Here is a 23,029-nt window from a genome sequence, read left to right as displayed (position 1 = left end):
ATTTGAAAGACCACTACAGAAACAGCTATAACAAATTGTCACTGGCTACGAGCTGCCCACACGCTCGAGACCGTATACTACGAAGGTTACACAATTGCTTGCTTGACGAACACAACAAAGTGGCGTGGAAGTCCCGGCTTATTACCAATGGTGGTGTCAATAGTGTCAATTGTGTTTAGGGTAGACCCGCCTCTTGCTCTCAATACTCCCATTGAATACGCCGACAAATCCGAGATTCCTATCAAGCTGCACATTGTTTAATGGCCTTGTCGAAGGCCGTGATCATCTGATCATACAGAACAGAAGGCGACCCAGTGGGTGTTTCCGTCCGCAATTTGTCAACGCGAAGAAAGAGAATATCTCGTAATGCCGTGGCCAGACTCTTCACACACTCGAATTTCGGCGAGAATTTAGGTAAGATCAGGGTTTCAAATACGGTCGGTCCCATGTCGCCCAATTTCGCTCGCACGATGTTGTCGTAGTCTGGGAGGGCGTACCACGCCCGAAGCGGGTCTTTCTTTGGCGCCTTCCCTTCGCTCCAGCCGCAGTTGAGACACATGTCGAGGAAGACATAGAAGAACGATTCCAGATCGTGCCGATAGGTATGTTCGAGATCGGGCCGCGCACCACTCATGCCCAGTTCGAGCACTTCGATGGCCATATATTTGAGCGTGCCAGTCATGCGCTTGAGCCCCGTCCGGACGTTTTGTCCCTTCTCAACCACTGCGCCGAGCTCCAGATCAATGAGTGCGCCAGAGAGTCCGTCATTCTCGCTTGGATCAGTGATGATGATGTTCCACTGAGACACATCGCGATGTATGATATGCCCGTCCAGGAACAGGGACCGATGAGTTTTGATCGCATCCCGGAGGGCAGCGAGTAGCTGGCGGACGTCGGAGAATTCTGCGAGTGGGCGACCCGCAGGCTGAGTGGCCTGAACGTAGAGTACCCGATCCACGAAAGGCTCATCGGTGGGTGCAATTGCTTGTGATTGTTGTGAGTCGTTGAAACTGGCGTTGGCTTCATGAACTTGACTGAGCCTTGATGCCTGGCTGTTTGAGCGCGACTTCTTGGTGTTGGGCGCCTGCTCTTGGTCGATCGATTTGCGCTTCTTCTTCCCGTCGTCTGATAACGGAAGCGACGCGAGTTGGCCGGAAAAGGAGAGACTGTGCGGTTGTCGGCCGGCAGCCCAGCGTCGGCCCTCCACCCGCCGGCGCTTTGAGAATAGTAGTGGAGACCGCATCTCCCCGGTGCTGATGTCGTGCTGGTGTCCAATGAGCCGCGGGGCCCCCTTCACTCCTCTCTCATTGGCAAGCTTCAAGAGCTCCGGCTCGGTAGGAGACTTGCCGGCGGAGACCCACGAGAATTTCACCACCGTCTTTCCGTTGCGAGCAGAATAACAACTCGTCCCGCGACCGACGATCGCTGCAGTGCGCGCAATTGGCCGAACATCGAGCTCAACCTTATGGTCCTTGCCATCGGGGGTGAGCACCGTCACACTGGGACGGCCGTCATGTTGCTGCACAATGGTGTCGAGCCCAAGCTCTTCGTCACTCATCATGCAATATCCGGCCACAATTCGGATGAATCGCTCAGGCTCCTCGTGGATATCGAACGGCTCCATACTGTACGCGCCCGACCGATCGAACACATGAAGCTCCATCTTGGTGCCGAACAGAATGAAGCCATGCAGGAAGCGTCGCCGAGGTTGCGCGGCGAAGACGTTGCGGGCATATCTCGCTAGTTGTAGAAACTTTTGACCGCCATCGACTGATATGGTGTGCTCGCCGATCACGCGAATGTCGGACCATTTGTGTTCGTCGGAAGCGACAGCATCACGACTCTTCACGAATAGGTCAAGCTGACGATCCCCGTCAGAGCTCTCCAACTCTCGCTTACTCTTGGTAGAGTAGTACGCTCCACGAGCCTCTGCGAGGTGTTGATCCTGAAATTTTGTCCACCATGCCCATACAGCATCCTCGGTCGGTCTTTGTGGGAAGTCTGACCAACGTCCTTCGACGTGCGAGCTCTTTATTGATTCGTACGTTTTCGTGCATTCTTCCGTCCAACTCTTTCCGTCAAAATACTTTTCGTAAAATCCTGCCACTTTCACGTACGCACAGCCGTACAATTCGTCCCGGAGAGCGTCATGCAATAGCCGTTTCGTTTGTTCAGAGCCTTGGTGCGACGCCGAGTTGTGTGTCCGAGGTGTTCCACCATACGAGGCGCTCACGCTTGGGGGCGGGGTGAGCCGAGATGCAGTGGTGATGAGTTGGAGAACCTGCTTCCAGATTTCGACGTCGGTGGCAGGTTTCACAACGGCATTGATGAGAGGTCGAAATGTATCGACTGGCAAGCCATCTGCCCGGCTGTATAACAAAGCGAGCTCGCGATCCACAGTACTTCCCGACTCTCTTGAGCGGAGTCTCTTTGCGACACGGTGGCCCTGAAGAGTGACGAGAAGGCTGGAGATGGCATCTTTGAAGTCTACTATCGTTAGAGACAGAATGAAGATCATGGTACGGTGAAACTCACCAGAGTCTTCGTCTGCTTCAGTGGCGTCGCTGTCATCTTGTGTTGACGAGGTCTCAGTCTTCTGTGAATCCGAGCCTTTGTCCACGAACACTTTGAGGGAATTGCGCGCGCTTTCAAGGCGTAACGGATATCTCTGGACTGCTAGGCAGTCGTCCCCAGACAGGTCAGCCATGTTGGTGAGGATCGAATCGCGGGAGATGAATGAGAAAGATGTGTTTGCATGGAGGAGACGCGCACGGTCACGGTAAAAGGGCCGGGCTGGGCAACGGGAGGCCCAGCGACCACGCTAGACCTTTCGGGTGCAGTCTCGCGGCCGATCCCGCTCGGACTTGGCCCCTCTTGTGCTTGCATGACGCGCAACCAACATCGCTATCAAACTCCACGTGACCTTCAATACACTGTACGGTGTCCTGCGGCTGGCTCTTGCCTCGGATCGTCCCAGCGTTTCGTTGTTCCGAGCGTGCTTTCGAAGATATTACGTATTTCCTATTATTAGATACGCTGCTGAACGATTCATACGCGCTGGCGCTTCGCCGCTCCCCTTTACAGTAGAGCTGTTGTCTTACTCGCTTTCGTGCTCGCCTTTCGCGTTGATGCTCACCCCGTCTTGGCCTGCTTCTCTGGCACCGATGCTCGCCCTCCGCACTAGTGCAACGGTGCGCACCAGTGCGGAGGCCAGCATCAAGACTCATTATGAGAGTCGTATCATGAACAACGCTGGCAAGATGAGAATACTGACGCAAGTTCCTCAATACCTTACTGCTCATAGGACATTGCCATGTGTGCAATCGATAAGATTTTGTGAGCTTACGGGTGATGAGCTTTGTCCTCGACGCTGAAGACACCGTACGGTAAAGGGTTTGGCACGGTCGTGCGAAAGGACTTAAAGCAGCACATCGAGGTGACCGGAAGTGTCTGTGTAGGAATGACCGCACGGTAGGAGAGACCGCACGGTAGGAGAGACCGCACGGTGGGAGAGACCGCACGGTAAGAGAGTGATTGGCGTAGGAGAGACCGTAGGAGTGACCGCAAGCTGAGAGTGTCCGATCAAGGATTGGCTGTATACATTTGCATTCTCGTACGGAATAAAGTTTCTGCACAAAGAGCGATGCCTTTATAGAAAACGCTCCCGGGCAAGAACCAGACTTTGTACATGATGATAATTCTGTACAGAGTGTGGTCTAGTCATTTCCATGCATAGAAAGTATCCCTGCGCCGCAAATGGTATCAATTGAACTTTCCGAGCGACATATCTGGACTTGGATAATTGACATCCTGGTGACCAGTGCAGAGCGCGACCGGTACAGGTCTCCCGAGGCTGCGTGCACCTTGATGCGACTTGCTCAACAACATTGGAACAAAGACTTGGGAGTCCGAGAACCACAGTCCGTTCAAGACGAATGGGACAAGAACGACATCTCCCTCGTTCAATCTCTGTGGGATTCTGCACGAGACCACAGGGATCGCGGCTTCGACGATGCCGCGCTTGCTCTTTTACACAGCGCGCAGTACTTCTGGAGAGCAAGCTTGTGTATTCCGAAGCCCGAATGGGAGCAGCCCGAATGTCCAATCTGTTGCACCCAATTCAAGGAGGAAGAAGCATACAGACATGGTAAATGCGCGCCCATATGTTTGGATTGCAAAAACAAATGGACGAGGACACGTCAAACTTGTCCCACTTGTCCTTTCTGTCGCGGCAGAATTAACGACTTGCACCATCATGCTGACTTGGATGACGAACTTGACGACTCCGACTATGAAATCGATTACTCCCAACAATAGATTTGGCAATCAAATACTTGTTCAAACAGTTAGCTCATTGCCGTCGTAAAACTCGTTCAATATATGCTTGTAGCTTGGATGTCAGCTTTGAGTGACGTCCTTGGCAAGCGCAGTTGGCGTTGCCACGAGGGTTAGAATGCTTGCTGCCATGCTGAAGCTTTAGGTTGGTCATCTCCATTTCTGGTAGATCCATTTTCCTCATGGAATAATTTAAGAAATTCAAGGCTCGGATTTTGGTTCTATCGCTAACGATGACTAAAGAAAATCGCTCGATCAACCATACTGAGTAAAAGCCCTTTTCAGAGCTCAATGCTTGCCCGATCTGATTCGTTTCGCGCACGACACCTTGTCGTTACAAGCGCGGCACTTCCTCTTGCCCAGCTGCGAATCTTGGGGATGACACTTGGTGCAGTTGGGGACTAACGGGTTGTGATCACGATGCGATCTTCGTACCGTGGGTGGGTATTTCTGCGCGGTCACAGGCTCATCCTCGGCGTCGGAAATATAGATGACATCCACATGGTCAGGTGGGATAGTCCTGAGGGCTGGAAAAGGTCGTTTGCGCTGTATAAAAACCTCGTCAATGTCGCCAGAGCCTGATATGGGCGTGAAAAGCGTAAAATCATGGCCAAGTTCCACAGTGTCGACGACATCAACTCCAGTCTCCAGCGAGGCAAGGGGGTCTGTCGTGATGGCGGGGCATGGTGGCTCAGAATCCAAATAGTCGACGTCGAGATCAGTAACGCGGATGACCTTTGGTGTCGCGTGGGACGTCGACTTGACGGGACAGCGAGGACGCTCAAAGAACGTGGAGGGTGAAGGTAGCTCGTCGTCTGAACCAGACTCCGAACATGCGTCGGATTCGACAGGGTCTTGGATTGTGGTCGTAGGCGTGACACTGACGTCGTTGCTCGGAGGGACAGAGGGTTCAGTGGGTGCGGCCAAGAATGTTTCTGCTGCCCACCCTCCGAGCACATCGATTTGAGGCTGATCGAGCTTTTCGAGAGCACGCATAAGAGCCAGCAAAGCAGCCGCAGCTGCCCTGTCTTTCCTAACTGCTTCGCGAAGTGATTGATTGGCCACCCCCAAATAATTGATGAAACCTTCGAGCACAGCCATTAGGAACAGGACCCGGCCTGTACGCGTCTGGCGTTCATGCCACGGTCTACCGGGAATAGCTTCGCTGATGGCGCGACGTAGTTCGGCGATTTCTGTTCCTTCAGTGCCCAGGATCTCATTCAGAGATGCTGTATCATCTTCGAGCAAGGTGAAAGCCGTGCGAATGATGGAAGAGGTGGCCTTGACGGCTAGTTCGAGTCGGAATTCCGCCAGCGCTCTTGGCATCACGTCATCTAGCACTGCTTGCCAATAGGTCTGCGGCGCAAGAGGCGTAGAGGTCACAATGGTGTTGATCCTTGTGAGACATAGGTCCGCAGCAGCGGCGTTGAGCTGGGAATTGTAGGTGCGCCCGGCGACGACGAGTTGAAGCGTTTCCCAGCAAGGAGTCTCGATGTCCGAGGATTCAGTCGAGACTGATTCGGTCGTTGAGGGGCCGCACTCGAACACCCTCGGAAGAGGCATCATTTCTCCATTCACACCACTCCGGCTGTCGTCATCAGTAGAACCGGCGTCGCCTACGTCGAAGGTAGTCGTGATCTGTTCACCCAAAAACTGCGAAAAGTCAAGGAGGTCGGCCGTGAATTCGCCTGCTGGGAAGTTGGCGTTCAGGTAATTGGGAAACAAGTGGTCACCCATCGTCATGTGGGCGGAGAAATGTAGTAGACAAATGTCAGGAAAGATGAATGAAGGGATCAAAGACGACCAGCATGGGATGACGGTTTTTTATAATGCGAACGCGCGGATGGGCTTATTAAGCGGCACAAACAGATCCCACTGTTCAAGCGGTGTTGTGCTGGGCGATGGCACGGAGGATGCATGGGAACAATGCAGGGGCTCCACATTTTGAGGACGTGTGAAACGCAATCGACTCCCCTCATCCAACAGACGCAATCGATACAGGATATGCTCAGGATAGATGCTGGCTAGAAATAGCACTCGTCGAATACTAGCACCACGATGTGTCTCCGAAATGGTGCAGGTGAGGCTGCCTTGGGGCGAAGTATTCGAATGCGCTGAGAAAGGATTAGTAGGTGAAAACGGTTGGAGCAAAGGGTTCGCAAGGAACTGTAGAACTCCGTCAAGGAGGCTTGCAATGCTTCATGATCAATTTTAGATCATGGACTGTCGCCGGTCGTCGATTCATACGATACCCCGAATGCACTTAAATCGGGATGATGCTCATGAACATGATCAATTTCCCGCACGTCCGCATGCAGCGCCATATGAAGATCCATGTCTACAGAGTTCTTGACGCGCGCTCTGCAGAATCCTCCGTTGCGGCCTGAATGCGCGACACATGTCAGCTCGTCAATCTTGTGCCGGCTACTCATATGTGTCTTGACCGATCTGAATGTTCCATATGTGCTTAAACAGCCGGGGAAGGGGCATTGAATAGCCGAATGTGTGCGAAGATGTCGGAAACATGCTTTTACCGTTTCGAATGATTGGTTCTTGCAGGCCCCAACTTTGCACCGAAGGACATCTGATGGACCCTTTTTCACAACAAAAAATCGTTTCAGGTTGTGTTCGGTCATGTGCTCTGCAAAAGCTTCGGAAGAATCAAATAGTCTGTCGCAAAGAGGATGCCTGCAATAGTCCATTTCTTCGTGGCGGGCAAGATGCGCTCTGAATAGAGCTTCTGTAGGGAATTGTAGGTACCTTTGATAGGCGAGGAGACTTCTGCCGCCGAGACAAAAAGGACATGTGAAAGGCTGCAGGATGATGCCCCTACGGACGACTCGCTCGCAGCTCATTTCCAAGTTTTCTATGTGCCAGACACAGTGATCAGACCAAGCAGCAACGGAATAGAAGAATTGGACGCAGGAGAAGCAGAATCGGACGTCGGGCTGGGTGTTTGAGGAGCAAATCTGGTGTGCATTAGCGAGATGAATGCCTAGGTCGGTAGCATTGGCGTGTTCTTCACCACACTGCATCCAGCGACAGATGCCAGAGCTCTCCGCAATATGGTCGGATATGTGAAAAGCAATGGTTTCTAGATATTCCGGTCCTGTGTCAAATTGACAGCCAGTCCACATGCAAGACCGATATGCTTCTTTCATCTGGACCGTAATGGCCTTGTTTAGAAATGTTCGAGTTTTGCACATGTAGAGCTCAAGTTGTGACAGTGCCGGTTGAAGTTTCAACTCACTGCAAATAGGGGTGTCGTCTTCCATCGGAGACGGATAGTGCCAGCGTGGAGCCGCGAACCGGGGCTGCAGAGCAGCAATCATCTCTGGCAAGGTGACCAGTCTACCGTATGCCTGCGCATCGAGCAGTGCTAACATGGCGGTTCGCGGCCGATCGTAGACCCAAGCCGTCCGCGCATTACGTGTAGGATACTTCTGCGGCGTTCCAGCAAGAGGGCCCAATTTGGCAAATGACATGAGGTCAGCCTCTGTCGGCAATGCTGAAAGCATGATCTGAGTCTCCGTCAAAGGGACATTCTCAGAGGGACAGAATTGACCGTCATCAGACGAGACAGCATCGTTGTCCGAATGTTTGAGCAACACGTCCTCGAGGGCGGCGATAAGCGGAATAAGATCGCTTGTACCTCTGCGCAAGTCCACCTCTTTCAACAACAACGTGAGTTGTTGCAGACTTAGCGCATTTGTGAGCGAGATCTTGGCCGGGGCACAGTACCGTCGAATGACGGGGAGCTTGAGCTTCTCATCGCGGATAGCAAGGCGATCAAGCAATGGCTTCTGAACGGCACTTGCGTACTCCTTAGCAAACTGCTCTGTAGTCTGAATTTCTGTAAAGACTCCATCGTCGAGGGCTAATGCGATCAGGAGTGACACGGGGCAGTAAGCCCGATCGGCTTGATATTCATGTACACTATCACATTATTAGCAGCGGCATTGCCAGAGCAAGCGGTAGTCCTGACATTATGTACTCCTTGCGCCCAGTGTCCAGGCGCTTGGTAATGCACAATCGCGCGGCGATAGTGCAATACGTGCCTGATGACCGAGGCAGCGACAAAAATTCGATGTCGCCCCATTGTATGGCCTTGGGTCGGCTCTGCGAATAATCTCCAACTAACTCAGATGTATCGAGGCCATAGAAGTGGATAAGAAGGAGTGAGAGGGCAAGTTGGGCCTGCATGCGGAAATCGCGGTAAACAAATTCGTCGTGACGCCACACAAACCCTAGAAGATCGCACGCGATCGCCAAGCTGTTTGGCGGAGACATTTTTGAGCCGGAGTCAATGACTGTACATACATAGAATATTGCAGGGATACCACAAACATGACAAAATTTTATCCATAGGAAGCGACAACATATATGTCGTCTACACTATTGCTTTCTCGTACCAACTGTATGAATCTACTCAAAAGCACCGGAAACCCTTCGTAGAGACGTAGACTCGCGATTTGGGATTTGGAAGTTTGCAAATCCGATGCGCACCTCACCTGGGCACCTGCGTAAGTCAGATCCGGTTCTGGGAAGTGGACTTCCAGATGAGGACTACGATTTTACACGTGCAGATGAATCGTGTGCTGAGGCTGCCCACCTGCAGTGTCCCGTACTGAAGCGGGAAGAGCCGTCACTTTGACATGCAACACCAGTCATCCCTTTAATGCCCTACCTAGTAGGCATCCCCTGGAGGTTGTTGAAAAGGCAATCACGATAGATTCAGCTACGGAAGTCTCATACTACTGTAAACTACAGGGTCGGCAACGATCGGAAGGATACGAGCATACATTCAATCAGTTTCCTCATCGTCCTCGTCATCCTCATCATCCTCATCATCGTCATCCTCATCATCCTCATCATCGTCCTCGTCATCGTCCTCGTCCTCGTCCTCGTCATCATCGTCGGTCTTATCATCCTCATCTTCCTCATCATCGCTACTTGTAGATTTCTTGGATTTCTTTACGGACTTCTTTGCGGACTTCTTTGCAGACTTCTTTGCGGGCTTCTTTGCGGGCTTCTTTGCGGGCTTCTTTGCGGCATTCTTTGCAGTAGCTTGCTTTGCGGCGGCTTTCTTTGCGGCGGCTTTCTCCGCGGCTTTCTTTTCGGCTTTCTCTGCGGCTCTCTTTTCAGCCTTCTCTGCTGCTCTTTTCTCGGCCTTCTTTGCAGCTTTCTTTGCAGCTTTCTTTTTGGCTCTCATTTCGGCTTCCTTTTCGGCTTGCTTTCCGGCTTTCTTTGCGGCTTTCTTTGCGGCTATCTTTGCGGCTTTCTCTGCAGGATCAGGAACTGTGTCCATCGGCTTGTATTCCGATGCAAAGGCTTCGCTCTGCCACGGGATCATGCCTTGATTAAACAGCCACGGATGTGTGTCTTTTGCAGCCGTCTCAAGAAGCATGTCATTGGTTGGGTGCACCCCTCGGCGTCTTGCCGCTGCCAGCTGTGCGAGCTTGGGACGACGGTTTGTTATTGCTTTACTGCGAATCTCGTCCCATGTATCTCTGCCGACGATTTTCTTGTCAACCGCCGTGGTCCTCGAAATCCAGTACAATTTCCCGGAATTCTTGGCCTCGACCTGAAAGTACGTGATCGGTTCTTTGTCATCATCCCATTTCTGGGGCGCCACTACAACGTCTCTGACCGTGGTGTTGCCCCAGCGAACATCGGGTGCCTTATCATGGACCCTGCCGTCTACAAGCTTGCCCTGTGGGGTTTCCAAGAATTGTCGCATCGTCCCTGCATCGAGAACGCCAGGAGGCACTACTACATGGACAGGTACTTCGGCGGTGCACACGTTCAGAATCGCCCGAAACCCCAATGAGCCGATGGCCTTGACGCACACAACCTCACCAATGTTTGAGACACCTTTTTCATTGATGTTGTTATCCACAATGTCCAATGTTTTAAACATGAAGGCCAGCCGATCGAGAGGTGCTACCTCCTGCTGGGCGTTGACTGTGTCGGTGTGCTTAACGACCGGACCAGGTTTGGCTCCTTGCCCAAATGCGACGTACGATTGTACCACCGCTCGTAGGTGTTCGTCTGAGTGCTTCGCACGCTTTGCATCTCGATACACATGACTGAAAATTTTGTTTACCATATGCGGAGGACATGCGAGCGTCCACTTGACACCCATCTTATGGAGAGCTTCCATCAGCGTAACGGACTGGATGACTATAGAATTGGCCTTGTTCGCGGCCGATTGGTTATAGCCCGCGGTTTTCATGTCAAGATAATCAGCAACCATCGGCACTATTAAATGGACGTATTCGAGCAAACGATTGATGTCTAGATCGCTGCGCTTTTGGTCCGGTAGCTTTCTGTTCACCTCGGCCTTTGATTTGGCTGACCCGATGAGATCCTTCCAGCTGTCATTCCAGCCCAATCGCCATGCATGCTGAATAACATTACGCGAGAGGCTAATGGCGAGGTCCGCGTGGGGATAAGCATCATCCACCGGGACAACATGCTCGAAAATGTATTGAGTTGGATCGAGAGCCCCGGTACCCACCTTTCCTGGGCCAGCGCCTGCTTCAGGAAGGTCGCCCAAGTCCTCTGTAGTACTTGCCTCGGATGCGTCAGTTGGTCCCTGTGGCTTCTTCCATGGTTTCAACGCAGTCCGCCCTGGGAGAGACTTCCAAAGTGGAGTGCCAAAGTTTGTCAGGTTTGTCTTAAGCGATGCCCATTCTGTCAGACCAGGCTCATCACTAGTCGGAGGCTCTTGTTCATAGTGACTGGGCGATTTGGGCTTGAGAGACGGCTGTGTTTCCCCCGGAGCGAGCTGGTCTGACAGACCTTGCCCTACGATTTCGTACAATTGAGATTGAACTTCAGGTTGAGCTTCATGTTCTCCAGGGCGAGCCACTGTTTTATCCGTATGGACTGATTCAAGGTTCTTAGTAGGAGCGAGCGGCACGTGATTGGGCGATTTGCGCTTGAGAGACAGCTGTGCTTCCTCCGGAGCGGGCGGGTTTGAGAGACCTTGCCCTACGAGTTCGCGCGATTGAGCTTGAACTTCAGATTGAGGCGTTCCGCCAGAAGCAGCTTCATGTTCTTCAGGGCGAGCCACTGCATTATCGGGTTCGGCCATCTCAAAATCGAGGAGCTGCAAATTGTTAGCCATTGTGAGATTGCACAAAGAGGGGGGAGTAGATATGTTTGTAAGTTGAAGTATCACAGCAAGACCAGCTTGATGTGGAAGTGAGTTTTCTGTGCTTTCATCCTATACATGTTGCAGAGCGTTTCGATCCTTATAATCACTCGGATCAATAGGCGCCTGGTGGGCGTCAAATCTCCCGGCTCGATTCCAGGATCAGGTTTCCCGGAACTCACGTCGGCATCGGAGCGATCTCTTCCATAATCGTGATCCGGGAATCTGTACAACAATGTACATCGTTGCACGACACCGGCCCGTCTTGTCCTCGGAATTTGGAGATCTTGGCATTTCATACTCTGCGCGCTTCGCTGTTGAATCCGCTCAGATCGACATATATGTTCTGTCCAGGTGCTCGGGTGCAGACGGTGGGTCAACCTCACCGAGTTCGAGGAGGCGCACATTGTATTGGAAGAGACTACTCAAGTGGTTGCGGGGACAACCCCATACGGCTTAGTCCCTCAGTGTCCTTCTCAACATAGTAATCAATCACTTCCATACTTCAACACATTGCAGTTTGCAATATGATTATATCATTTAGCGGCTCGACTCTAGGAAAATACCAATGCCGGAGGCCAGAACACGTCGTCTCGACCCCGAGGGATCGAGAGCGGCCATGCACATACTATGAAAACCGATTATTCAACATCCTCGACAACACAGCATCGATATGCATACGCGAAATGTAAATTGTTCACTACATCCAAACATCCCTCATCCCATCGTGCCCCGAAGAATATACTGTGAAATGACTCCAACCTCGCCATCTTTAGGACCATCGCCGTCCACAAATGCCAACCTTTGGGAGAAAATTGTTAGAAATTGCAAATCATCTATTTTGGAGGAGTATTGACTCACAAGGACAAGAATTCATCAACCAAGTCAATACAACTTGACAGGTTTCCAAGCTCCTCCCAGGTGTCGTGCTAGTAAATGAAATGTTCGTCCAAGTCTCGTATGCTTTTCTTGTAGTATTCAATTGTGGCCGGGTCAAGGGCGCCCCGAGGCGTACGCGCCCATCGCACCTCAAACACCATCTTGCGATTCTTGTTGAAACCGTGTCGAAGTATATTCGACACCTCCCACGCCATGTCTTGGATCATGACGTGATCCATGTTCTCAACCTTCAACTTGGAAGGGATGAATGCTTCAGATAGTATGGTGAAGGTTGGCGGATATGACATAGGCATCAGTGTTGAGCAAGACATGAAAGGAAAGACAAAACGTGGCAGCTCGTCAGACGGCAACATGAGCTTTAACGTCCCTCCCGGCGTCGCGAGCCACCCTGCGTAACGAGCCAGCATCGGACATATTCTTCGATAACATTCTGCAACACCTGTGTTAATGCACTCCAACATGTCTGAGGTGTAAACCAGAATGCCAGCTTCCTATCGACCGCTCTATGTCCCATTCGGGTCCATCTTGCAGATACTGTCATCGATTCTATCCTTGTGCAAAATTCGACCGGGCCGATCGATCGCTTCGTACGGGCACAATCCGCATCCATTTAAAGAGTCATTAGCCTCGATTAATCGCTCAGAACTAGCTCTGTAGCTGCCTTGGATCATATTCAAACTAGACCTAGGTTGCGTGATCCCGAGCGCTGCCGCCGTGGGCGTTCGTGATGTTGTTTTCGAACCTCAATTGCTGAGTCATGCCGCGGACCGGGAACTCCAAAAAACTATTCTATACGCTTCCGTAATCTGGCTTAGTACACCTGTCCACACTGAAGGCCCTAAAACCACCGTGGCCTACAGCGCCGGTTGTTTCGTCTGTACAGTTAGTTCTTATGGATTCGCACGCTGCGTATGTACGTCTGATAACCGACAGTCCTTATAGAATTTATACCAACGCGATACAATGATGGTTTATTCAGATTTATTCAGATTTATTCAGAAGTATAATCTTAGATTAATATGAGAACGAATAGCATAGAAGACTTTGCTTTAGAAAGCTACTAAGGTTAAGAGCGTTTCCACATCTTGCGTATTAACTTGCTAAGTGCTGCGGGACGCTCTCTACTCCCTCTCTTCGGAGACGTCTTCGACGGTATCGCACAGCCGTCGTCGACATGTGAGATGCTCTCCCTCGCTTGCTCGTTGTGAAGACGGCTCGGTCGTTGGCGCAAAGATGACAAAGACTGTCGCACGGATTCTATGCGGTCCGGCGGGATCCATGACAGTTTCTCGTATCCACGCAGCGCCCGCATGTACGTCTCCTCCGCCTCCGCCATCTTGCCTTGACTCGCGTACAGAAGGCCGAGATTGTTGACCGTGTCCAGCGTCGACGTGTGCTCCGCGCCCCATGCCTTCTCGTACCCGCGCAGCGCCCGCAAGTACATCTCCTCCGCCTCCGCCATCTTGCCTTGACTCGCGTACAGAAGGCCGAGATTGTTGACCGTGTCCAGCGTCGACGTGTGCTCCGCGCCCCATACCTTCTCGTACCCGCGCAGCGCCCGCAAGTACATCTCCTCCGCCTCCGCCATCTTGCCTTGGTCCGCGTACAGAAGGCCGAGACTGTTGACCGTGTCCAGTGTCGACGTGTGCTCCGCGCCCCATGCCTTCTCGTACCCGCGCAGCGCCCGCATGTACAAGTTCTCGACCTCTTGAGATGTCTCCCAATCCTTCAGAAAGTGGGCCACTTGATGATACTCGAGAGCTTGCTGCGCTTCATCCGATCGCCACGTCGCTACTCTCGTCCCGATCACTTTCGCATGTGCAGCTAGCCGAAGTCCCAAGTCTTTTGCCACTCCTCGACCGGCCGATTCTGCCATCCTGGCGACAAGTCTCAACGCCGCCGCCTGCAATTGTTGTGCTGTAGATCTGTCCAGGCTGTGTAGACACCATGCATGTACGACCGGATGTATCGCGGGCGCTCGATCCGCGGTGCTCATCTTCACCATCGAGTACTGGACGAGAGTTCCGATCGAGTGTTGCAGGGAGAGTTTCGTCACTGGCCTAAACACTGCGTCTTCGCGAGGCCGGTGCTGTGCTTCGTCGCTCTGTCCGGTCAATAACAGCTCCGCCCACACATCGCCATGATAGAGGAACGCCCATAGATCAAGCAGCTGCGCTGCGAGTGGGTCCCTACTTTTCACCTGTTCGTACGACATCGTCCACGTCGTCAGCACGCTCCGCTCGCCGTATTCCTGCAGTGGAAACTGGTCTTGCTTCTGCATCAGCTCGGCCCACGTCGCGTCGTAATGCTCGAGATAGTCCGCGACACTCATCCCGGTCGTGCTGAGATATGCTCCGGCTTGGGCGAGGGCAAGCGGCAGACCGCCGAGCTTGGGCAGCAATTGATCGATATCTGGGTGTTTGTGACGTTAGCAATCGCGATTGTTTGACGCCGCTGCCGCATGCACGTACTCGTTACCGCTCGATTTGCCCGTGTTTCGACCATCTCTTTCGCAAGCTCATCGTCGGCAGTATCTAAATGAAGGCTGGCCTTCGGTCGTTGCAGTCGTCTCAGACGTGTCGTAATCAAGATGTTTCCGTGATAGGCGTGCGGTAGGAATTCGCGATAGTCGTACGCCTGTTCGTCCTTCGTCTTGCCCTGCCAGTCGCGGTCGATGTTGTCGATTACCATCAGCCAGTGCGCATTGCCCGAAAGCGACAGCCACTGCCGGAAATCGTCGATCAATTGTGCGATGTCCATCTCGGCCGACAATGCATTGGTACGCGTCGACACCCGCGAGCCTGCGCTGGCCATCGACCGTCGCAGTGCGTCTTTGGACGACCCGTCCAACCAGAACACCGCACTGAACCGCTCTACGTTCGTCTCGGAGAACTTGGCACACAACTGCGTCTTACCCATCCCGCCCGTCCCGTATACTACAAATACCCGCTGCTGTGCCGACTGTGTCGATGTCGTTGCGAAAAACTCGCTAAGATGCTGCATCTCAACTTTGCGCGGCACGAAATAGTCCGTCGCCGGGATGCCTTGAAGGCTGAAAGGGAGGGAGAACTCGCCAGGTACCGCTTCACCTTTGCGCTTTGCAATTTTGTGTAGTAGTCGCCCTCTTGTCTTGTCCTTGCCGTCGCCGTAACGGATGTTCATGCTGACTCCCATGATACCAAGCAGACAATACGAGAGATCCTCGCCCCACATCGTCTCCCTGCCATCCGCCCACCGCATCTTCTCTTCGGCTGTGAGACTCTCGCTCTCTCGATAATCATGCAGAATCTCACGAGGGATGGCCGTCACAGTGGAAATAACGTCTTCCAGCGCTGGCCCAGTCTGCATTGACATCCCGCTCCGCCCTTGACCGCCTTGTCCCTTGTGGCCGATCACTTCCCATTGACTTGAGAGGAAGATCACGACCCTCGGCGCCACTAGCTCTTGCAACGTCCACCCGCGCCGGAACCACACGCTCTGCTCAAAGACGGCCATGTCGCTCACGCTAGGGACGTCCTCCAAGTACGCCAGACACACCTCCGCGTCGCGGTACCACTGAAACATCGAGTTGATCGCCGTCGACAGCTCGCGATCGGCGTGCTGCTTGATACAGCATGTGTCCACCCATAGCCACTTCACTAGTGGCAGGTGCGCTTTGAGATATGCAACAAAACCTTGCACCTTACGATAGCCCACCGTGTCTGTCTTCTTCTGCTCGTGTACATCCTCCCACATCGCCTCGGCGCCCGCCGTCCAGCGATGCGATGCGATCGCATAAGGCGGGGGAATCGTACCGAAGTACTCCGTAAAACTGAACGTGTCGATGTTGAGGAGCCGCATGTCGCGTACGAGGCTGCAATAATGCTCAGCTGAACGTACTGCTAGGAGAGGACTGGGAATGCGACAAAAATCCATCTATGGGTTGTCAGATGTCTGCGATGCAGCGTCGCATCCCGGCCGCCGTCTGGTCGCCTGCAACCGCATGGTGGCGCAGCCCACATGTGAGGCCTCCTAGGATCACCGGTAGTTGCTCAAGCATATGTTGGCCTCAGGGACACAATTTCGAGATGGGCAGTAGATACTCTGCGCATACTGTTACGCCAGAACAAGAAGCATGACCGGGAACATGTGTTTTCGTCATGTCTGCAGGGCTCATATGGCATGAATCGATGAAGCACGATGTGTCCCCCACGTCTATTGTCCTCGGATGAATGAATCGATAGCAAGCTCTGCGGTAGCGTGGAGCCCCGCGCTTACGCAGCGAACACCACGGCTGCCGGAACTTGGGTCAGTCCAGCGGCTCTGAGCACCATCATGTCAAGGATTCTCTGCAAGCTAATTTTAGCTCATTCCCGTCGCTCACCTTGTTCGCCTGCACTGGAACCTGCATCCTGCGCCTAACATCATCATCATCGTTGCATGCCCGACGAGATGACCGATCGAGCGACACAGGTTCTCGATAGATTTCACGCCAGCAGTGTCGCCACCTCGCTGCGACAAGCGGCAAAGAACGGCAATGTGCCCCGCACAACGCTTCAGCATCGTGCACGCGGCCGACGATCACTTCTTGAAAAGGCTCAAAGTCAGCAGTATCTCCGGCCTTCCGAGGAGACTGCTTTGGTGCGGTTCTTGCTGCACCAGGATGCGCTCGGCCAACCGGTCCGCGTGAAGCACGTCCGCTCGATTGCCTTCAGTCTAGCATGCTCACGGGTTGTCGCGGACAGACCGAGCAAGCCTCCGGGCAAGAACTGGTCGCAATCCTTCTGTAGACGGCATCCGAACATCTTGAAGGCTGGCAAGAGCAGCGCGATGGACTGGAATCGCTTCGACATCTATGAGAAAGTGGTACAATGGTTTGACGTGATCGCCGGGGTGCTACAGAACCCGGAAGTCCTACAGGAGAACGTGTACAACATGGACGAGACGGGTGTAATGCTGTCGAAGCTGAATTCTGTAAGAGTCATCATGGATAGAACGAACCGGCACGGCTGCCGAGGCGCACGTGTGAAGCGGACGACCGTGACAGCAGTCGAGTGTGTCAGTGCTGACGGGCGACATCTACATCCTATGATCATCTGGCCTGCGGCCACCCACCGAGCGAATTGGGTGACGCATCCTACACCTGGATGGCATTATGCCTACTCCGACAGCGGATACACTGATTCATATCTCAGCCTGCAGTGGCTCCGTCATGTATTCGAGCCGCAGACGAGAGACCGAGCGGGACAGCGACCGCGTGTGTTGATTTGTGACGGCTTTGGCACCCATGAAACCCTCGAGATCCTCGAGTTCGCTCTTCAGCACCAGATCATACTGTGTCGCTTGCCCTCCCACTCGTCCCATAAACTGCAACCGTGTGATATCTCCATCTTGGTCCCCTCAAAGCGGCATATCGTGATCAGGTCGAACGGCTTGAGCGAGGCAGTGTAGGAACAATCGGCAAAGAACACTTTGCCATGTTGTATTGTCATGCGCGTCAGATCGCGTTCACGCCCCGAAACATCCGCGCAGGATGGGCGAAGGCAGGTCTATTCCCGTTCTGTCCCGAAAGAGTGCTTCGTGATCTGCCGCGCAGTGCTGCACCTCCTACCGTAGCAGAATCGGTCAATGGTGATACGGCGGGCCAGCAGGATGCCAACATACGAACGCGGTCAATCTCAAGCGTTCCATCCACTCCGATGCTACCTGTGACACCCGTAACCCCGGTGGATCTTGCGGGCATCCTTACCTTGCACGACGTAATCCGACGTGATGCACAGAGCCTGGACAGCAGCTCTCAACGCCGCTTGCAAAAGCAAGTCCAAAAATTATCCAAAGCTGCTGAGACTTCATTCGCTGAGCACGTACTGCTCGAGCGGCGCAACGAATTTCTGCAAAGGACCAACAGCGAAGCTCGGGTACGACGCTCAACGAGATCCAGAGTCATCGGGACAGCGAGAGTGATGAGCTATGAGGATCTGGAGAAAGCAAGAGATGAGCGGGCACTTCGAGACGCGAGACCAATCGCAAAGCGCAGATCGAGAACTCGGGCGGTAGATGACAATGCCACTAATGAACCCTCGGATGTGATTCAGACCAGTTCCGATTCACTACGGGTCCAAGGAAGATACACAGGATCGCGTATTGGAGGACAGGAGGAATACCGACCACCGACCGCTAGAATGTGGTAATGTGATTATTGATAATTCGTGCACTACTTATGCTGGGCAAAGTCACAATCTCTGCGCGCGCTGGGACTTTACCACGTGCCTCCGTCGATGTGACGAACAGAGACACGATCCATCACTCGTCGGGAGATCTTTCCTTGTGCTTCGGCTTTCTATAGCTTTGATATGACCTGCATTGTTCCAAGCGCCTGACCTTCGCTAACTCCCCGATCGTCATATAGGCGCTGTCATGAATGTGGGACAATATGTGCTCTGTCTCACAGCCTCGTGGTAGCGTGTTGACGCGCATGAAGTATGGCAACGGTGCATGCGCATCATTACTAGGGTTGCTGACTTGATGGTCGACCTCTGAAGCCCAACCCTACGGTCTAGATGTTCGACTCGTGCCCGCCTGTTCCATTCTTCGGCGTATCTGCCTGATGCATCATGCGAGAGTACACGCGGTTCTCTTCACGATATGGCTCTACGACGAGACTTGTCGGTTTGTGTAATTGTCGGATTGTGATACTTTGTTGTGACAAAATTTGGAATGCTGCACGAAGTCATTGTTGATGCAACTGCGCCTGCTCGTTGCGGAAGGAGGTGTGCGTGTCCTTATTGTAGCACATAGAATGCACGAAGTCATTGTTGATGCAACTGCGCCTGCTCGTTGCGGAAGGAGGTGTGCGTGTCCTTATTGTAGCACATAGAATATGTTTATCCGACTATTGGTTTCATATATCACGAAGTCGTACAAGGTGACGACAAATGTCCCTTTCATGTTCATGCAATGCCGCATAACAAACATGTCTTCTTATGGCAGGAGTCGTATATCACCTACGTAGAAGTGGGCTCCAGCTTGAATATCATGATCGGTGCTCCGTCCGTGCGAGATCCCGGTGACGCGTCGGATCACCCCCCACCATGAATGGGCCTCTTAGATTTGGAACGATCGTCGTCATGTCTGCATCGCATCGGAGAGCTTGGACCGGCATTATTTCTCTCTTGCGAATACGGTAATCAATTCTACCCTCGCACGAAATCCCAGATTTCTTGGTATTCGCGACAAGCGGAGGCATCCCTGGTGGATCTGCAAGTTTACAGCACCTGGTGGATTGCTCAGAGCTCGCTGTTGTCAACCTTGCTCCATCGTATTTGAGATTGCGCGACGGCGATCGCAAGCGCTTAAGTCATAGCAGCTCGAATTCGCTTCGGACGGAGACAAAAGTTAGCACTGTTGTCTAATAATCCGTGAACGACTGGGGTAGAGCGCTTGGCGCCTTATTCTGACGTCGTTGATACCATGTTCTGAGCGGCTACGGGTCAACCCGTCCGTGATGGCAGCGACACGACTAAGCGCCGGGCCTCGCACCCCCGGCTGGTGCGGCCTCTTTGGACAATGTACGCCCTGCATTTCGTCGCCGGATGTGCTATCTGCTACGAACGATCTAGAGCGCCTGTGGCATGAAGGTCGCGTTCGAATCGCGACTTCTGGCGCGGCTGTGCCAGCGCCACGCATGCAGCCCCACACCCTGGTGGCGCAGCATCTTATCAGGCCACTTGCGAGCAGCTCTGGCCATCTCTCAGACGGTGACTACGATATGACCGCTCATCGTTCCCAACCGCTTTACATCTCATACGACCACTTTCTGTGAATATCGTTATGGCACCAAATGCCATCCGCCGCCGCGAGGCGTACACCGTCGGCATCGTGTGCGCGTTGGCGATTGAGAAAGCGGCAGCCATTGCTATGCTGGACGACAAGCACGAACGCCTGCCGCCTGCTCCTGGCGACGAGAATGACTATACTTTCGGCACGATCGGTGCGCACGGAGTGGTCATCGCTTGCCTGCCGGCGGGCACGACCGGGACAGTGTCTGCGGCGGTGGTGGCCCGTGACATGAGTCGCAGCTTTCCGATCCGCATCGGCTTGATGGTGGGCGTCGCGGGCGGGGTGTGGAGCGAAGAGGTGGACGTGCGGCTCGGGGATGTGGTGGTGAGCCGGCCGAACGGCCAGCATGGCGGAGTGATGCAGTGGGACTCCGGCAAGACCAAGGCCGGCGGGAAGTTTCGACGGACGGGGACATTGAACAAGCCCCCGCGGGAGCTCCTGAACGCTGTGCATGGCCTGCAGGCGGAACACTTACTACAGGACCATTTACTCGAGACACATCTTAGCGCGATGCTGTCCAAGTATCCCGCAATGAAGACATTCGTCCACCAGGGTCACGACGAGGACGAGCTTTTCGAGGCCAGCTATGATCACGCACGCGGGAACACATGTGGGCAGTGCGCCCGCTCGCGCGTGGTGCAGCGGGCAGCACGCCCGAGCTGTCGCCCATACCTGCATTATGGCAGCATCGCGTCGGGCAACGAAGTGATGAAGGACGGGCGCACGCGTGATCGGATTGCGCAGCAGGAGGGCGTGATATGCTTCGAGATGGAAGCGGCGGGCCTGATGGACTCGTTTCCGTGTCTCGTGATCCGTGGGATTTGCGACTACGCCGATTCGCACAAGAACAAGCGGTGGCAGCCGTACGCAGCTGCAACGGCGGCAGCATATGCACGCGAGCTGCTGCTATATATGCCTGTTTCCGAGGTCGCAAAGATTCGACCTGTACGAGAAGCGACAGGTATGTAGATAAATCATATCCTAACCGGCTCTTGTGATGCCTGTTGATCAATGAAGATGCAGAACCTTATGGCTTTTCCCTTCCTTTCAGCCTGCACGGTATGCCGACGACGGACTATTTCGTGCCGCGCAAAGTTGAGATGCAGTATCTCAGCGAGTTTTTCGCAACGACATCGACACAGTCGGCACAGCAGCGGGTATTTGTAGTATACGGGACGGGCGGGATGGGTAAGACGCAGTTGTGTGCCAAGTTCTCCGAGACGAACGTAGAGCGGTTCAGTGCGGTGTTCTGGTTGGACGGGTCGTCCAAAGACGCACTGCGACGGTCGATGGCCAGCGCAGGCTCGCGGGTGTCGACGCGTACCAATGCATTGTCGGCCGAGATGGACATCGCACAATTGATCGACGATTTCCGGCAGTGGCTGTCGCTTTCGGGCAATGCGCACTGGCTGATGGTAATCGACAACATCGACCGCGACTGGCAGGGCAAGACGAAGGACGAACAGGCGTACGACTATCGCGAATTCCTACCGCACGCCTATCACGGAAACATCTTGATTACGACACGTCTGAGACGACTGCAACGACCGAAGGCCAGCCTTCATTTAGATACTGCCGACGATGAGCTTGCGAAAGAGATGGTCGAAACACGGGCAAATCGAGCGGTAACGAGTACGTGCATGCGGCAGCGGCGTCAAACAATCGCGATTGCTAACGTCACAAACACCCAGATATCGATCAATTGCTGCCCAAGCTCGGCGGTCTGCCGCTTGCCCTCGCCCAAGCCGGAGCATATCTCAGCACGACCGGGATGAGTGTCGCGGACTATCTCGAGCATTACGACGCGACGTGGGCCGAGCTGATGCAGAAGCAAGACCAGTTTCCACTGCAGGAATACGGCGAGCGGAGCGTGCTGACGACGTGGACGATGTCGTACGAACAGGTGAAAAGTAGGGACCCACTCGCAGCGCAGCTGCTTGATCTATGGGCGTTCCTCTATCATGGCGATGTGTGGGCGGAGCTGTTATTGACCGGACAGAGCGACGAAGCACAGCACCGGCCTCGCGAAGACGCAGTGTTTAGGCCAGTGACGAAACTCTCCCTGCAACACTCGATCGGAACTCTCGTCCAGTACTCGATGGTGAAGATGAGCACCGCGGATCGAGCGCCCGCGATACATCCGGTCGTACATGCATGGTGTCTACACAGCCTGGACAGATCTACAGCACAACAATTGCAGGCGGCGGCGTTGAGACTTGTCGCCAGGATGGCAGAATCGGCCGGTCGAGGAGTGGCAAAAGACTTGGGACTTCGGCTAGCTGCACATGCGAAAGTGATCGGGACGAGAGTAGCGACGTGGCGATCGGATGAAGCGCAGCAAGCTCTCGAGTATCATCAAGTGGCCCACTTTCTGAAGGATTGGGAGACATCTCAAGAGGTCGAGAACTTGTACATGCGGGCGCTGCGCGGGTACGAGAAGGCATGGGGCGCGGAGCACACGTCGACACTGGACACGGTCAACAGTCTCGGCCTTCTGTACGCGGACCAAGGCAAGATGGCGGAGGCGGAGGAGATGTACATGCGGGCGCTGCGTGGGTACGGGAAGGCATGGGGCGCGGAGCACACGTCGACGCTGTCCACGGTCAACAATCTCGGCAATCTGTACGCGAGTCAAGGCAAGATGGCGGAGGCGGAGGAGATGTACATGCGGGCGCTACGCGGATACGAGAAGGCATGGGGCGCGGAGCACACGTCGACGCTGGACACGGTCAACAATCTCGGCGCTCTGTACGCGAGTCAAGGCAAGATGGCGGAGGCGGAGGAGATGTACTTGCGGGCGCTGCGCGGGAAGGAGAA

The 23,029-nt window shown here is 53.8% G+C and overlaps 8 protein-coding genes across 8 annotated transcripts in view; 3 read left to right on the top strand and 5 right to left on the bottom strand.

Annotated features, from left to right (window-relative positions):
- Positions 1 to 241: 241 nt before the first annotated feature.
- K489DRAFT_412416 (uncharacterized protein) lies at positions 242 to 2,707 on the bottom strand (the record flags this gene model as incomplete). The annotated part of the gene is made up of 2 exons (XM_033607928.1): positions 242 to 2,487; positions 2,536 to 2,707. The coding sequence occupies 2 exons, from the start codon at positions 2,705 to 2,707 to the stop codon at positions 242 to 244; spliced, it is 2,418 nt and encodes an 805-aa protein (XP_033456740.1).
- A 1,049-nt stretch (positions 2,708 to 3,756) lies between these two features.
- Positions 3,757 to 4,317, top strand: K489DRAFT_372952 (uncharacterized protein; the record flags this gene model as incomplete). The annotated part of the gene is made up of 1 exon (XM_033603379.1): positions 3,757 to 4,317. The coding sequence occupies one exon, from the start codon at positions 3,757 to 3,759 to the stop codon at positions 4,315 to 4,317; it is 561 nt and encodes a 186-aa protein (XP_033456739.1).
- A 153-nt stretch (positions 4,318 to 4,470) lies between these two features.
- On the bottom strand, positions 4,471 to 6,373 carry K489DRAFT_56791 (uncharacterized protein). Its single transcript, XM_033608726.1, has one exon. The coding sequence runs from the start codon at positions 6,076 to 6,078 to the stop codon at positions 4,624 to 4,626; it is 1,455 nt and encodes a 484-aa protein (XP_033456738.1). The 5' UTR covers positions 6,079 to 6,373; the 3' UTR covers positions 4,471 to 4,623.
- Positions 6,374 to 7,201: 828 nt separating this feature from the next.
- K489DRAFT_412414 (uncharacterized protein) lies at positions 7,202 to 8,625 on the bottom strand (the record flags this gene model as incomplete). The annotated part of the gene is made up of 3 exons (XM_033607927.1): positions 7,202 to 7,304; positions 7,366 to 8,271; positions 8,330 to 8,625. 3 exons carry the CDS (start codon positions 8,623 to 8,625, stop codon positions 7,202 to 7,204), a joined length of 1,305 nt encoding a protein of 434 aa, XP_033456737.1.
- A 495-nt stretch (positions 8,626 to 9,120) lies between these two features.
- On the bottom strand, positions 9,121 to 11,530 carry K489DRAFT_383268 (uncharacterized protein). The gene has a single exon (XM_033605557.1). The coding sequence runs from the start codon at positions 11,465 to 11,467 to the stop codon at positions 9,140 to 9,142; it is 2,328 nt and encodes a 775-aa protein (XP_033456736.1). The 5' UTR covers positions 11,468 to 11,530; the 3' UTR covers positions 9,121 to 9,139.
- Positions 11,531 to 13,387: 1,857 nt separating this feature from the next.
- Positions 13,388 to 16,562, bottom strand: K489DRAFT_362142 (uncharacterized protein). Its single transcript, XM_033602648.1, has 2 exons — positions 14,866 to 16,562; positions 13,388 to 14,806 (listed from the first exon to the last, which is right to left on the bottom strand). The coding sequence occupies exons 1-2, from the start codon at positions 16,307 to 16,309 to the stop codon at positions 13,461 to 13,463; spliced, it is 2,790 nt and encodes a 929-aa protein (XP_033456735.1). The 5' UTR covers positions 16,310 to 16,562; the 3' UTR covers positions 13,388 to 13,460.
- Positions 16,563 to 17,678: 1,116 nt separating this feature from the next.
- Positions 17,679 to 18,598, top strand: K489DRAFT_383262 (uncharacterized protein). Its single transcript, XM_033605556.1, has one exon. It carries the CDS (start codon positions 17,851 to 17,853, stop codon positions 18,562 to 18,564), a length of 714 nt encoding a protein of 237 aa, XP_033456734.1. The 5' UTR covers positions 17,679 to 17,850; the 3' UTR covers positions 18,565 to 18,598.
- Positions 18,599 to 20,203: 1,605 nt separating this feature from the next.
- K489DRAFT_372946 (purine and uridine phosphorylase) overlaps positions 20,204 to 23,029 on the top strand; it is a gene marked incomplete at both ends in the record, with an annotated part of 4,532 nt that continues 1,706 nt past the window's right edge. The window contains 3 exons of the mRNA XM_033603378.1: positions 20,204 to 21,173; positions 21,230 to 21,844; positions 21,904 to 22,960. Of these exons, the coding sequence (XP_033456733.1) occupies positions 20,204 to 21,173; positions 21,230 to 21,844; positions 21,904 to 22,960 (2,642 nt within the window). The remainder of the gene's footprint in view (positions 21,174 to 21,229; positions 21,845 to 21,903; positions 22,961 to 23,029) is intronic.

This window comes from Dissoconium aciculare (assembly GCF_010015565.1).
Source record: "Dissoconium aciculare CBS 342.82 unplaced genomic scaffold K489scaffold_12, whole genome shotgun sequence".
Lineage (NCBI taxonomy): Eukaryota > Fungi > Ascomycota > Dothideomycetes > Mycosphaerellales > Dissoconiaceae > Dissoconium > Dissoconium aciculare.
Note: the sequence above shows the minus strand (reverse complement) of the source record. Positions and strands in the feature narration are given on the sequence as shown.

Bases quoted from the DNA above. Each gene is read 5' to 3' on its own strand.
- K489DRAFT_362142 (XM_033602648.1), bottom strand. From the start codon at position 16,309: ATGGATTTTTGTCGCATTCCCAGTCCTCTCCTAGCAGTACGTTCAGCT. The intron at 14,807-14,865 runs GTACGTGCATGC...ACAAACACCCAG, and splicing joins GGCAAATCGAGCGGTAACGA to ATATCGATCAATTGCTGCCC.
- K489DRAFT_383262 (XM_033605556.1), top strand. From the start codon at position 17,851: ATGTTGTATTGTCATGCGCGTCAGATCGCGTTCACGCCCCGAAACATC.
- K489DRAFT_383268 (XM_033605557.1), bottom strand. From the start codon at position 11,467: ATGGCTAACAATTTGCAGCTCCTCGATTTTGAGATGGCCGAACCCGAT.
- K489DRAFT_56791 (XM_033608726.1), bottom strand. From the start codon at position 6,078: ATGACGATGGGTGACCACTTGTTTCCCAATTACCTGAACGCCAACTTC.